A 15,804-nucleotide genomic window follows, 5' to 3' on the forward strand; every position below is an offset into this window, starting at 1 on the left:
CCAGAGTCGGATATGACTGGACCTAATGGTCAGGGGTCCCTTTACCTTTTTAGCATGTGTATGTTATCTTAGAATCTGTGCCATGCTTGCTAACACTTGCTCTCTTTCTAAGAGAAAAAGTTGCTGGAGCCCAACCCTATCTAGAAGTCTTGTTCCTTGCTCTTAATTTTTTTTGGGGGGGGGCAGATAGGCTGTGGCTTTTCCATTGTTAAGGAAAGGCACACTTCATCTTTGCAGTTAAAATTTACTTAATGCACATTTCACATATGTCAGGGTTTATCTGTGGTATGAAATAGAAATTCCCAGCAGAATTTAAGTCTGCCTTTGGTTGGTGCTACAATCCTTGGGCTGGATTCTATGAACAGATTTTGCACAGCGGCTTATAGGACTGGGCCATAGGTTGCTGGGGGATCCACATCAGAGAATGCTTTATCATGTTTACTTCTTCATAATTCCATAGTGTAATACAAACCCAGCCCAGTTCTCAGTTGCTGGCCTTTCATTGTGTGGTCATTGCCTGGATCCATTTTGTTCCTACTTCATTTAGGTTTACAACAATACCTAAAATATCCTATACTTATACACATGTGGTTACTGTTTAAAGAGGCTGTGTTCAAAGCAAATGCTTTTCTAAGGTACATAAAGCAGTGCCATTTAAGCATAAAGAATCCCATTACATTACTGCAGACATACTATTTAGTCCAAGTTAGGAAAATAATATAGATTAGGTTTCTAAATTAGCATGGTTTCTGTAGTAGTAAGGAATCTGTTTATGCTGAATAGGATGATATATATTTCAACTTGTCATGAATCATTTTTGGTTGGATTTCATTGGTGAACAAGAGGTTCTCTAGTTCCTACTGACTTAGGAGGGGGAAATGGGCTGGGAATTTTACAGACAAGTTTTGAGCTTGCAAACAGCCTTCTTGGTTCAAGTGAAATAAACTGAAAACAGCTGGACTGGAGTATGGCAAAGGAGAAAATGAATCGTGTTATTTTCAGTCTGAATTCAGATGACTCAGGTTTTTGAGCAGATACAAAAACATGAAGAGCCGGACACCTTTCACTTCATAAAAGACTATTTTGCTTACATTCTTAAATACAGTGGTACCTCGGGTTACATATGCTTCAGGTTACATATGCTTCAGGTTACATACGCTTCAGGTTACCTACTCCGCTAACCCAGAAATAGTACCTCAGGTTAAGAACTTTGCTTCAGGATGAGAACAGAAATCATTCTCCGGCGGCGTGGCAGCAGCAGGAGGCCCCATTAGCTAAAGTGGTGCTTCAGGTTAAGAACAGTTTCTGGTTAAGAACGTACTTCCAGAACGAATTAAGTACTTAACCCGAGGTACCACTGTATATAAAGACAAATGGGGCCTGCAACAAAATGTTGCAGTATGGAGTGCTTCTGTTCAGAGTTGCAGCAACTCTATTCCATTCCTTCTCCAATGCAGTTTGCTGTCCACCCATCTTTACAGTCAACATTACATGGCCATTTATGCCCAGCCCTCATTAGACTGCTTTTGGTCCTGCTCTTAGGGTCGTCTAGTCCTAAAGTTTGCACTTCATAACCTGAAGCGTATGTATCCCGAGGTACCACTGTATTTATGTTTACAAATGTATAATTTCAATATTTATATGCTTTTAAAAAATACAGTACAAACTTATGTATGTTTGTTTATAATTAAGACCCATTGGTATAAATGGAATTTATTCCCAGTAAGTGTGTACATGATTATTTTAGGCTACAGTTCTATACAGTCTAAGCCAGGGGTCTGCAACCCGCAGCTCCGGAGCCACATGTGGCTCTTTTACACCTTTGCCGCGGCTCCGGGACGGATATTAGCGAGGGGAGGAGGCGCATTGTGTGTCCCGACACTCCCCACTGTGGCGGGCGCTGTACTGGCTGTGACGTCGCATGGGGGCGGTGCGTGTGTTAGTCACGCACCGTCCCAACGTCACCTTCCTGCCCGCCCGCTACATTGTAAGGGGCATGTACGCTGGTCACTGCATTGAAAGGGGGCATGTACGCTGGTCACTGTTTTGAAGGGGAGTGAAGAACACACACACACAAAAAGGTAACTTGTTAATTTAACGTTTATTTCTATGAGGAGGAGTAATTCTGAGGGGTCAAACAAAGAAATAATAAAGAAGTGACAAAAAAGTTATTTTTATAATGACGAGTTTTGCGGCTCCCAGTTTTTTTCCCTTCGGAAACGGGTCCAAGTGGTTCTTTTTGTCTTAAAGGATGCAGACCCCTGGTCTAAGCCATCTTGTCCAGTATTTAGATTCCCAGAGTGACCAATCAGATGTCTATGAGAAACCCACAAATAGGACATGAAACCACCTGAGAATAAGTATCATTGTTCTCAGTGGTGCTTACTTCTGAATAGATGTGTAAAACCTTGCACTGTTAGATTGGATCTGGTTACTGTGTGTGATAAAGTGCTTCACATTTACTTCTATTATCAACTGGTTTTTTAAAAAAATTAATGCAAATGTTAAAGTAATCATTTTCACTATCCTCCAGAAACACACGGGGAACAGCTATTTCAAATATTTATTTAGGGGGATTTAGCTGTTTCTGGAACAGTAAGAGATACAGAATCTCCCATTCCAACAATATAAATTTTCCCAACTGAACAGTTTGCAGGATTCCATTTTCACCTCCAAAGGTGCACTTCTCCAACACTATTTTCTAATTGCAATAGAATCAGAAGTCTGTAGCATCCACCCAGAATGGCTATAATTATGCTCTGGAACTCGCTATAATTATGCAGGGAACTTAAGGCCTAGAAGGTGGGTAAGACAAATGCATTCCTCCCAGCTTTTCTACCAGAATCTTGGGAAATTTCCTAGGCTATACCTCTTTCCCAAGCCACAGTTCCGCATCGTCCTTGAGTGCTTTTGCCTGACTGGAATGTGTACTTGAAATGTGATAATGCCTGGATGGAAGATGAAGAGATATGAGGAGGGAGTGTAGAAGCCTCTAGCTTTTTCATGGCTGAAATGGGGCCTACTGTTCAAACAAAAGAGTTGCATCAGTTGCCTCACCCACTTTTGCCTCTGGCCATGTTCACCACTGGCATTCAGCCTCTGAAAAGTTGCTCATAGGGAAATGCAACCCTTGGGTTGAAAATGTAGAAGTGTCAGGACATACCGTATTTTTCGCCCTATAGGATGCACCAGCCCATAGGACACACCTAGGTTTTTTTTGGGGGGGGGAATCAAGGGGAAAAAAATTTTCCTTGCCCCGCTGTCCCCCGAGCTTGTGGGGCTGGCGATGGGGAGAAGCAAGCTTGCTTCTCCCCCCCGCCAGCCTCCAGACCAGGTCCGGGAATAGCGGGGTGGCGGCGCTCCGCCTCCCCGCTATCCACTGAGCTTGTGGGGCTGGCAATGGGGAGAAGCAAGCTTGCTTCTCCCCTCCCCCCCCCCCGCCAGTCTCCAGACCAGGTCGGGAAATAGCAGGGTGGTGGCGCTGCGCCTCCCCGCTGTCACCCGAGCTTGTGGGCTGCAGGCTGCTGCCTGCAAGCCTTCCGAGCCCGCGGGACCTCCCGCCGGGCTTGCAAGTCTTGCGGATAGCTTCCTGAAGCCTGGAGAGCGAGAGGGGTCGGTGCACACCGATGCCTCTCGCTCTCCAGGCTTCAGCAAAAGCCTGCATTCGCACCATAGGACGCACACACATTCCCCCTTCATTTTTGGAGGGGGAAAGTGAGTCCTATATGGCGAAAAATACGGTAAGTCGTATCTACTCTGCCATATCCAAAATATATAATTCATATTCTGACACTGACTTCTACAGGTATCAGAAATTTCTCACAGGTTTTCAAATTGTTTTTGAAGCATATTCTACCTTGGTTTAGTACATTTAATATGCTTTTGATTTAACACTAAACATCAAATAAAGCACTTTAGTCAGATTTTCATCTCATCAATGAATAAATAGGAAACATATGTAGTCATAGCATGTGAACATTCAGTTGTAAAGTAAGACTCTTCAAGCTCAACATGAAACTGTCTAGTGCATACATATGAGGAAGAATTTGCTTTCTTTAGACAAAGATTCAATAGGATTCAAAGAAGTACAGAAATTTAATAGCTAATTTATGGCTTTCTGATATGTTTCCCATGGTGATATTGCCCAGTTATCCCAGCAAGAGAGTTCAGAAAACCTCATCTAACCAATTCTCAGCTTTGATCCCTGAGCTTCTCAAAAACTCTGTTTCCTCTTTCATAACAGCATATTTGAAACTCAACCCTCCCTGTCTTTGAAGATTTTGTGATAAAATTGCTTAAAGTAAAAATACCCCCCTGAGCCATCCCAGAACAGCATGGGAGGTGGTGCTGGGATGAGTAGAACTCCATTCAGCCCATGATAATAAATTCAGACTCCAACCCATAGTGAAATAAATCAATAAAGTAATAGTTCTCCCTTCAACTTATTCAGAATATTTGCACTTAAATTTGTAATATCCTTCTTGTGTTTGTGAAAGATGGCATTACATGATGAGTTTGTACTCTTACCGTGAGCCACTCCTTGAGTCATAGGCATGAATGACAGAGGGCAGAGGCCTTCATTGGGATTGTGGGACACTGTGTCACTGGCATCTTCATTCAGCCTCCAGAGGCAAATGTGTATGTGGAGCCCACCTTTCTTGTCATAGCACAGAACCACAGAACCAGAGCAGGAAATGGCAAGGTCTCTAGAATCTCACTACAGAAGTCTGGGCCATCTGGGACAGAGTTCCACATGCAGGTTATTTCTGCTTGCAGGGCATGCAGTACCCAAGCCTACACTGGGGTTGTGAACAAGGGGAATCACATCCTGGGAAGTGTTCTCTCTCTATACTTTCCTTCTTCACCATACCTGGACTCCAGATATTCAGACTAACCAGCGCATTTTACTGGTTGTCTCAGCCTTTCTGAGATACACTCAAAACTCTTCCCAATCCCAGCTGGCAGCTCTGCATCTAAAGCAAGATTGGAACCTTTTGGTGATATGAGTATATTGTATATGTGATGTGATATTTATTGTTGATCAGGGATTTCAAAGTCTCTGGGCAACACATCCAAATTTGAGACTGGGTCACTTGATTGTTTTCATGATGGCATCCTCACCATAACTCAGGAATTTTCCATTTCTGTCAAATGCCTAATCTAAAAAATAATAATCTCGGCAGTACCCACCACATTAGTTAATAAGACTGTTGTACATTTTTGTGATCATCATCAAAAGTGCATACAGAGAAACATTGTTTAATTACTTTGCTCTGTGTAAAACAACCTGAAGAGATATACAAAGTGAAGTGCCTGTGATACTAAATTACCAGATGAAACTTTGGGTCTCAAAAGAAAAGAGAGAGGGAGTTGGAATTCATTTGTATGAGTTGGGGGAAAACAAAGTAATGAAACTCACTCATATCACAAATATCTTCTTTGGGACAAAAAGAAAACGGGTTGCATTCCTGAAAAACTGCTCAAGCCTAAAAGCTGTTCTTGTTTCTTTCATGACAATGATGTTAGTGTTAACTTGGGCTTTTTAGACAATATCTGTTGCATAAAGGCAAGATCTAACACAGAATGCCAAGTGTTGAGGTAATTATTTTAATTTACCCAAGCTTTTCGTCAAGAAAATTTTATAGCATTTTGTTGCACATAATATTCAGAAGTGCAGTGACTTGCAACCAGACTACCTGTAACTTCAGACATGGTTTGAGTTAGCCTTGATAGCAATTCCCTCCAATATTAAGGCATGTGTGCATAATTTAAAAGGTACCTGAACACTCTTTAACAACAAGAAAATAAGCTCTACAAGCCTCATAAAGCTTCTTGAAGAAATGTTGAAGTTTCTTTTAGCCAAAAAAAAAGTGTTTACAATTCTAGAATATGCCAAAGTATTGATATGAAAGCAGTATTAGCATCTCAAATGTGTTTTAATAGTTGTGCTTTTATGATTGCTTTTATATTTGTAAGCCACTTTGCAATTCCTTTGTGGAGGGGAAAAGTGGAATATAAGTTCTATGGGAAGCTGAGTCTAAAAGGCCCCAGTACACAAATTTTCATGGCCCTCTAGTGGCTATGATGGCTCATTTACCAGAAGTAATGTATTTATTAGCATTAACTCTGGAAGTATATACTCAATTCTAACCAAAGTAAGCCTCCTGATATATAGTTTGCTCTAGGACTAAACTAAGCCTACCCCACATCTTCAAAGCTCTCTTCTGAACCACTTCTAATTTCCCAGTCTTGAAAATGCATTACTACTTTTTAAAATGTTCCAGAGAACACTGTTATTTCCCACAAAATCTGAAGTTTCGGTACATGTCATAGTACAGTCTTCTTACATAAATTTGGCATAGTGTTTCTGCAGCTATTTAAAAGCAGCCTACAGAATCTCATTTTGGGTTGCGAGGGGGAACCCTCCTTTTGTCCAGTGCACTTAAGCCTTGAACAGGAATGTATACATAAACAACATTTTAGAATAGTTTTCATACCAAGATGATGAATATTATACCCAGCCTCAGGGCACACTGAAGTGCTGCACTAAGAGCACTGAAAAGCATTCCTGTGCCATATCTCCGTTTTGGTTGTTAGGCAACTTGTACAACAATAGTATCTCTTTCAGTTATTTCTGCCATTTATTGTCCTCTGCATGAATACACTTAGTGTCAAAATAAGTCAAAAGTATATTTCATTTGGAAAGACATCATGTGACAGCCCTTTTGAGAAAGTTTTGTTATATCTACCACTGTGAGAGATACAAGTAACTTCAAGCCCTGACTATAGGATGCCATATTTCTATTAAGAGTATGAAAGGAAGGACTACTCTCATTTTCCTTGTCCCTTTAAAGCAGTGAATAATACAGAGAATGATTGTTTGCTCAGTTCTGTTCACTAACTCCTCAGTAATGAGGACATAAAGGGATGTTTCCAGCTGAGGGTGTTATCTCGCAAATAGGCTGTTTTGAAGCAGATTAAGTTTTTATGTGTGCACAGTTTGCCACATCAGTTACCGATAGTTTAACTGTAACCTGTCTCACACAGTTCTTCTGATGCTAAAATGTGGAGAGGGGAAACTATGTGTGCTATTGGAAAGAAAGGGGAACAGAACAGAAGTGGACAATGGCTGGTGAGACAACTGGGGATGTACTCCTTGGGGAAGTGGCCTTCCTTCCTGAGAAAGAGTCCTTTATAAAAACATTTTATAATAGCAACTGGAACCTTGGCTGATGATATAGTATATTTCCCTCCAAATAATACTAATGTATTGTTATATATAATTTTTTAAAACCACAATTATTACCAAGGGATTTTTTCTGAGTCAATAAACTGGGTAAGTACTATCATTTGTATTTGTCCCAAGAGCATGGGAAAAGACATGAACAAAATTCTAAACTTCTTGGCACTAGTATCTTAACTCTTCCCAACCACAAATTGGATCTTAAATCTTCTTCCACCCCAACCCCCAATACAGCTATATTTTGTACATTCTTGTGACTAATTAGCATTTAAACTGACAGAACCTAGGCTAATATATATTTCTGAAGTTATTTATCAGACAAACGATGCTCTAGTAGATTAAAAACGTTCGATTTTAATCTACAACAGCCTAACACAGCCACGCTTCTGGAATCTGCTAACGCCATGGAACATAGAAGTTTGTATGAACACCAGTCTTAATTATTAAGCATAAGAATGCTAGGCATGGAACAGCCCTTGAAATCCAAGATAACCAACAAGGATTAATGAACCTATAAAGTCTGGTTTTTGATCTAACAAGCAATGCTTACTTCAGATTATTTTCAGTTAACCCTTTTCAGTGAGTCCAGCCTCATTGGATGTTCCATGGGTAGGAAAGCCTTGGCTCTGAGGATTGGCACCTCTGCACATTTGTTGCACCTGTGAGATAGTAAGGTAACCTACTACCAACACTGTGTTTCAAAGTTGAGGAAACAGCACATCAATAGAATGGGTTATAGAATTTCATACTCTGGCTTTCCATTAAGGAAATAAACAATGGGGAGTCTTGTGATACCTTGAAAACTAACAAATCTAAATAGGGCATAATTGATTGTGCATGAAGTGTCACCTTAAGTTGCAGGTAATATGAGGGTTGCACTCCATTCATCTGATGTAGGGGACTCTAGTCCATAAAAGTTTATGTCATATTAAATTATTTTGTTAATGTTTGAGGTGCCAAAAGACTTATTGTTGTTTTTCCAACAAACTAACACAGCTTCCCCTCTGGAAATTAAAGGAATTGTGTCTGTAAATGTGTGCTACTTTCTGTAGCTTATAAAATTCTCGGTGGTGGTGGTGTCTACATTTAATATTTTCCATGTGCTGTATACTAAACAATCCTCTAGTCTGCTCTATGAAAAACTGCTGACTATGTAATTGTATTTAAGCTATAACATTCATGTTTTTTAATTTACATTCTTTGTTCAGATGATTTTAATTTAAAAGTCCTTGAGGTTTAAGTCTTAATCCATCACTTTTTCCAGTAAAAGTCACACAAACCCTATGTGTGCTGTTTCTTTCTTGTTTTGTATTGCTGTTTCAGTAGCTACATTTGTTGCGACATGTTAAATTTAAATTTGTGGTACAGAGCTTAAGTAGTCAAATTTCAGATTGCTTTGCTTTGATTCTAATGTCATGATGACAGCAATAGCACATGGACTGCAAATAATCACACAGCATTCCCATGACAAAATGCTAAATTGTGGTGAAGGGGTATGAGCTGAAAAAGCCATTAATAGACCTTTAACTTTTTCAGACCATAGCACTATAGGAATTAAGAAGTCCTTTTGCACTGTCACTTTGCTGTTCTATCCACTTTCTGATGAGATTTTCTGTGCTGAAAAGAATGTGATGTACAACTTCCAATAGATATTGACCATAATCCAGCAGAGTTGGGTGAATATAAACCTGGTGTAAAAAATTTATGAAATAAGTATACTTCCAAAAAAATTACTACATTTTTATCTGGCCTTTCTTCTATCAAGGAACCCAATGTGATGTGATTTCCCAATCACATCACCAAGGACCCAAAGTATACATGTAAATTCCAGGTGCTTTTCTATCTTGCTTGCTCGTCTTCGGCAAGATGGTGGCTTCATGTACCTCCAGAATATACCCTGGGATTATGTTACAATTATGCAAAAATCTCCAACACAATAGAGTCTACATTTTACACAACTTTTATGTTGGGAGTGGGAGAGGCACAAAGGTAATAAAAAAAAAATCAACTAGCAAGTACAAACTAAAGTTCTTACTCAGTCAGTTTGGTTTTGGCATCTGTTGTAGCTGACAGTGCTTGTGAGACTTGGAAAACAATTCCAGACAGGGCAGTTACTTAATGTTTCTAAAATCCTAGGAACATCCATTTAAACTCTTAACTTGCTACAAAGTATAACCAGATCCTGGAAAAATAATGGATTTTCAAATGAAGTGAAGTGTTTGGTTCAACCAAAAATACTTTCCATTTCCTCATCTACTCCAATAACAAAAACGGTGTACATTCTGAGGTGTCTGACATGCACTTTTTTAACCCAGCTGAGTTGTAGAATGAATCAGTTGCCTACCCTTTAAAAAGTCCTTGAAACTGTAATACAATTGGCACTAAAACTAGAGAAACATATTTTTCATGGATTGTGAAGCATTCACAGTGTTGTTTTTAAAGTTTAGCTTCCCATTTCTCCTTTATTTAGTTAGGTCACAGATTTATTGGATGGAAAATTTCCCTTTAATTTAGGGGTGGCTAATCTTGGCCATCCAGCTGTTACTAGACTCAAACTCCCATCAGCCCCAGCCAGCATGGGCTGCAGCCCAGCAACATCTGGCAAACCAAAGGTTAACCACCTCTGTTTTAAGCAAAGTCCAATCCACTGTAAGATCAATGCGATTGAAAGGGATTAGGAAAGTGTTCTCATCTACCTAAGTGGAGTTGTTCAACAGAGGCCTGCATGCCTTCACACATATGACAGCTGAGTCTAACTTTGGAAAGCAGTCTCTGTTGATGATTCTTCTCCATCGCCCTTCTTCTGGTTGTTCTGCATCTGCAGAGGGGGGTGAATATAGGTGATCATTTACCAAATGATAATTGACCACACTGTATGTGACCACCAGTCATCTGTATTCTGCTGACAAGAGATGAGTCGCCACTTTCCAGAAGAGTACATACTTACCAGATATCCCTTGTGTGTACACCATGATAAGTTACTACTCAGCTATTTGCTTTCAGCAGTCTATGTAAGAGGAAGGACACCCAACCACATGTCCCACATCAAGCTTATAAGCAGTGTGCTCTAATTACTGGATATCAGTTTTAGGCTTTCAGTTTGGGTGAGTGAGAAAATAATATACACCACCTGAAAATGCTTTCTCCTGGCACTAGCAAAATGTTTAGAACATTATTTTTATAGCTAGGTGTTCCTAGAGCATTCAGGAGTTTAAGAGCCAGAGCCTAATAAGTTAAATTAGCAATAAGTTAAATTAGTTGTTGCTCAATAGTATTATTGTCTCGACAGCAGCTAGTGGAAGGTAGGTGAGAAGAGATAGGTGTCACATCAATATGCAGCTTCTGCAGACTGTATGGCATCTTCTGAAAGGGAACAAGAAATTGAGGACAGTTACATGAGATCTGGAACAAGCTCTGGGTAGGTTGTCCAGGCCGAGACCTAAAAGCATCTAGGGGTGGCTTTTCCAACTACAGTGTTGCAATGACTGATATGTCTTCTCTCAGAATCACATTTTCTATGCTGACAGGAGAACTTCACTAGGTACAGGTCTTCCCATCAACTTGCAGTGATAGATAAAGATGGACATCATAGAAGTCTCCCTTCTATGCAGACCTTAAAAGGGCAGGATCTCTCTCAAAACTGACAGTTTCAAAAGTTGTTTGGAACAAATATGCATACCACAGCTGGGTTTGTCTGTGTGCTAAACTGAAACATGTGTCTTATTGGAAATCTTCAATTCTGTTTCATCAAATGTGGACTACAGATATTTCTTTGTTATCTCCCAAAGGTGTAGAAACATTAAAAGATGAGTGATTGCTTTTCACCTTGGATATGAAAGTTTTTCCATTCCTGTGAGGAAATCCTAACACAACCATATTTTTTTATCCAGGACTTCTAAGAATGGAGGTTGTCAACATGTGAATCTCTGTCTCTGTTGAAAAATGCCCTGTGAATATTCTAGATCTTTTTGTTGGGGAATCCATTTCCTTTGTCTTAGGAACATGTCAAGGAAGTTGAAGTTGCAAAAATCATCCAAAGTAACCAATGTCTGAAAGCTGTAGCTAGGTTTTTAGTTATTTATGGCTTATGCCCAGGACTTGGTGTGAGATGTAAGTGCTATTAAACTAATAATGACCCCAGTGCTATCAAGTTCAACACATATTTATGTGGGGAAATTGCCAAGGAAGTCCAGTAACTTTTGAGTTCAGAAAAGGAAGCTTCCCAAAAATGACGGGATTGGTTAAAAGGAAGCTGAAAGGGAAAGTGAAGCAGGTTAAATTTCTCTGTAATTCTTGCTAGATACTCTACTCAGCTAGAATGTATACTGCAGACCAGGGCCACAAAGAGTAAAGGGAGCTATCTGGGGGCAATAAGGCTTCCTTTGAAAAATAGAAGTTTTGTCTAAATGTAGGGAATAAAAAGAAATACAAACTTTGACAAAATAAATGAAAACAGACAATAAGGAATGCTGTGAAAAAGAACATAGAAGTTTTCAGTCTCTCAAGATAGCAGAAGCTGAGGTCATCCAGTGAAGCTGTACGTTGGAAGTTTCAGGACAGATAACAGGAAATACAGTGCACTGTTACTGTGGAATTCATTCTTAAATATGTTATGATTTACATCAACCTGAATGGCTTTAAAAGAGATTTAGGCAAATTCATGGAGGATAAGGCTACCAGTGGCTACCAGTCATAATTTACAAAGAAAACATTTAAATAGCTACCTTTCTACTGGTAGGACTGGGAGGGGGCATGGGCGTGGCCAGGATTTTTGTTAGGGGGCAGGCTTTTGTTAGGGCGGTAGAACCTCAGATAGCATTGGGGGGCGCAGGAAGGAAACAAGGTCTGAAGGGGGAAAATATACAGCCCTTCATCAAAAGATCTCAGGGAAGTTCACAGAATAAAATACAAGATAAAAAACAGCTTGGTCCAGCAGGACTTGATGCAGCAAGACTTATTCAGTGGTTGACTACAGGCCCTCAGCTGAGATACCAGCCAAAGAAAAATGCTATCCTTCTTTCCTTCCTTTGATCCTTGTTCTTTTCTTTAACCATCCAGTTTGTTCCATACTGGAATAAGATTTCTGAAAATAACCACGAGAAAACCATTGTGGGTTGTTGTGGGTTCCCTTTCTTTGTCTGCTCTTCACCTTCCTTTGCCAGCTCAGTTGCTGACCATTCAAGTTAAGGTTGGAAAACATTTGAGAAAACCCTTCTTCTTATATTCATTGTTTGAGGAAGTCTAGCATTTTATTTGCCTACAGCCTTTGCAAAAATAGTCTGTGTTGTCAGTGGAAGTTTCTGTAAGCAAATTCCAAACACTGGGGGTTCTATAGAAGACTCTGCCGAGGAGGAAACTCCTCATGTACTGGAAAAGTCCAGTACATAAACACCTCTCGATCATGACCCAAATCTGCTGACTTAGGTAACCACAATTTGAATATGTCACAAAATCATATGCATACTGCAGTTTGCTATGTTTTATTGGGAAGAGGGAAGGGTGGACTTCCCTGGGCCTAGGTACTGAGCATCATAATTTTGCATCATAATCTTCCATGCTTTTCTCACTGTAGTAAAATACCATACTAATTATCTGCCTTTTTTGTAATAAATCTCTTGTCACTACTCAGTTCAGTGCAAGATCTTTTGTTTTTCTTGTTCATATGGATTCCAGCAGCAAGGTCCGCACATTACACTGAGATCGCAGTTTAATGTATTGTATTCCCAAGCAACAATAAAAGGGAGCATGTGGTAGCCATTTCTGTTTGCCAGATGTAGATAGGATCTTGCAAAATGATTTGTCTCCAGTGCACTTCAAAGAAACATCCTGACCCTTTATCACTACCATTTATTCTCTTCCTGCTTTGATCTGTGTAAACTAATTTAAACTAGTTTCTTTTCACATTTCACAAGATTTCTTACTCTGTAAACCAGCCAAATATCAAGCAGGAAGAAAGTGGTTTGTTTGTTTGTTTGTTTGTTTGTTTGTTTGCTTGTTTGTTTGCTTGTTTGTAATGTGGGTTGGTTTTTTTTGTAAACACATCATAGCAATTTGAGGATCTTCAGCTTAGATCATGCTTATTAATGCAGCAGTTACTCAGGAATAATAGCTCCAGTGATCACTTCAGTTTGTTTGTTTATATTTGTTTATATGATCAGGATATAAATCCAAGTACTGTACAGTGTAAAAAAAAAAGGATGCAATTCAAAGTTCTCTGCAAGCATGGTAAACTGAAAGTGATCTAATACACACACAAGTAATTATATGAGAATTCGTTTCATGACACTCATATAAAGTTCCCTGTAGAAGTATTTGCTTCCTCTTACTTGGACACAAAATAAAGAATAATGGAAAGGTTTTCTTTATCATAGCAGAAACAGTCTGCTGTACTTGGACTTTTTTTCCAGTGAATGTGGGTGTATGGTAATATTTATTTATACATATATACCCCACCCACTCTGGGCGGCTCCCAACAGAATATTAATAAAAAAGTGACAACATCAAACATTAAAAACTTCCCTAAACAGGGCTGCCTTCAGCCCTATCTTAAAGTCAGATAGTTGTTTTTATATTGTTAAATCCAGACTTGGTGAGAGTGGAAATCCACTAACTGAACAACTCTGTTGGAGGAAAAGTGGAGAGGCCATATTTGCCAATTTCCCTACAGCCCCCAATGCCCAACTAAAACCTGCTACAGAGGGTTGTGGAGAGGCCATACCGGAGGGTTGCACGAGGCACTGGCAAAAAATCACCTTGTCTCATTATGTCCAACCCATAAGAATTTTTCTTCAAGTGGTCTTTTGTGCAATCACAATTCTTGTATCATCATCCCTGCACACTACACCTTACCCATCAGAAGGCCTTGGAATTCTAGTTCAAACCATGGGCACAGATGCCTTGGGGAACTACATTTCACAAATACCTGCTGCCTCGGATCATCCTAAGTCCTGGAGAGGGAGGCCTCATAAAGAGGCTTCCAAAGAGATGTTCCTTCTCACTACCAGGCTGAATCTATGTTCAGTCTAGAAAGATCATAACTTAGTGGTAGACCACATGCTATGCACACTGAAAGATGCAGGTTCATTTCCTGGCATCTTCAATAAAAGGAATAAGGTAGCAGATAACAGGGAAGACTCCTGCCTGATACTCTGGAGATAAACCACCGGTCAGATGAGACAGTAATGGAATAGATGGACAAGCAGTCTAAGCTGGCTTATCACAACTTTCCTACATTGCACTTATGTTCAGAATTGTATTTATTTACTAGATGTAAATAACTCCTTTTCAACTGGAGTCCTCAGAACAGCTTACAACTTTTATGAAATGCAAATTGATATGTAAAAAGCCAAACAAAATGAGTGCATCTGGAGCAGGCATCTGGTGTCTGTCTCCTCCTTGTATCTTCTCACAGGGCAGTTGGTAATAGGTGGCCTGGAAGGCAGGGAGGCTGCCTGCAGCAGGAACCCCATCTTCCCCTGCCTCCCAACAGAGAAGCTGGCATTAGGACTTAGATGTAGATCTTCTGCTATGCTAGGCCCTAGCCTCTCTGTCTTCAGCAATTTTTCAGAATATATGCAAGTATAATAATTACCTGAAAATCACAATTGTTGGATCATCATCAGTGTCCAGAGTCTACTCAATATTACTTCATATTGAATCTCAACTCATGTATACTTCCGGGGGGGGGGGCAGGCAGGCTATAACTAATATTTGGCTTATCAGTAGGATTGTACCTATTAATATCTTTACAGACTGGCTATAGTATTGTCTTTTTTTACATTTAATAGAACAAGTATCCTGATGTTGTAGTACTTCCCGAAGGATCATCTGGAGATTACATGATCTTAAGAAGTGCTAACCTTCCTGGGTAAGGAAGCTTTATGATACACATTAATGAAAGTTGTTGATGAATGGTCATAGTTATAAATTATAAGTGGAATTTATTTATTTATTCTGTTTACAGCCTTTCCTTCCTTCCAAAGGAGGCCAAGGCAGCAACTGCATAGAAACTGACATAATGGAAAAGTGGTGGTAGTTTTTCAAAGGTTCACAGTATTGAAACATGATGACACAATTTGCTGTATTTGAAACTGATGGCAATAGAAATATTATTGATTGAGCAGGAACACATATTTTAGCAGGGAAAATTTCTCAAAATAAAATCTCTTTAGAATCTGCAAAATGCATTTCTTCAAAATGCAGACTAAGGTGAGTTTCATAACTTTACCTGCTTCAACATTTGAAAGTAAATTAATGATTTGGTTCATAGTCTTCGCTAAAAAGATGTTGAAATCCTCAAAGTGGAGTTACAATTTCTAGCATTTCTTATAAAGGCCTCAAGGCCATGATAAAAGTCTAGTACCAGAAAGTACGCACCCTTCATTATTTTGTTTGACAACTCAGTCATTGTAAGTGCCCTTCCATAATCTATAGTGCACTTCTCCTATGAGCCAACCTTCCTTTACATGAATAAATTGCAATAGGTAGATAAGTCTTGGAACAGGAAATTGCTTTCATTGCAACTGACCTTGCCCAGCATTAATGTGCCTTAGCAGGATATG

The 15,804-nt window shown here is 39.6% G+C and overlaps 1 protein-coding gene across 3 annotated transcripts in view; it reads left to right on the forward strand.

Annotated features, from left to right (window-relative positions):
- CENPP (centromere protein P) overlaps nt 1-15,804 on the forward strand; it is a 165,201-nt gene that overhangs the window by 145,911 nt on the left and 3,486 nt on the right. For all 3 annotated transcript variants that reach the window (XM_081177137.1, XM_081177136.1, XM_081177138.1), the window contains exon 7: nt 15,031-15,110. In XM_081177137.1, the coding sequence (XP_081033263.1) occupies nt 15,031-15,110 (80 nt within the window). The remainder of the gene's footprint in view (nt 1-15,030; nt 15,111-15,804) is intronic.

The sequence above is a fragment of the Podarcis bocagei genome, assembly GCF_964188305.1.
Source record: "Podarcis bocagei genome assembly, chromosome: 2".
NCBI classification, from domain to species: domain Eukaryota; kingdom Metazoa; phylum Chordata; class Lepidosauria; order Squamata; family Lacertidae; genus Podarcis; species Podarcis bocagei.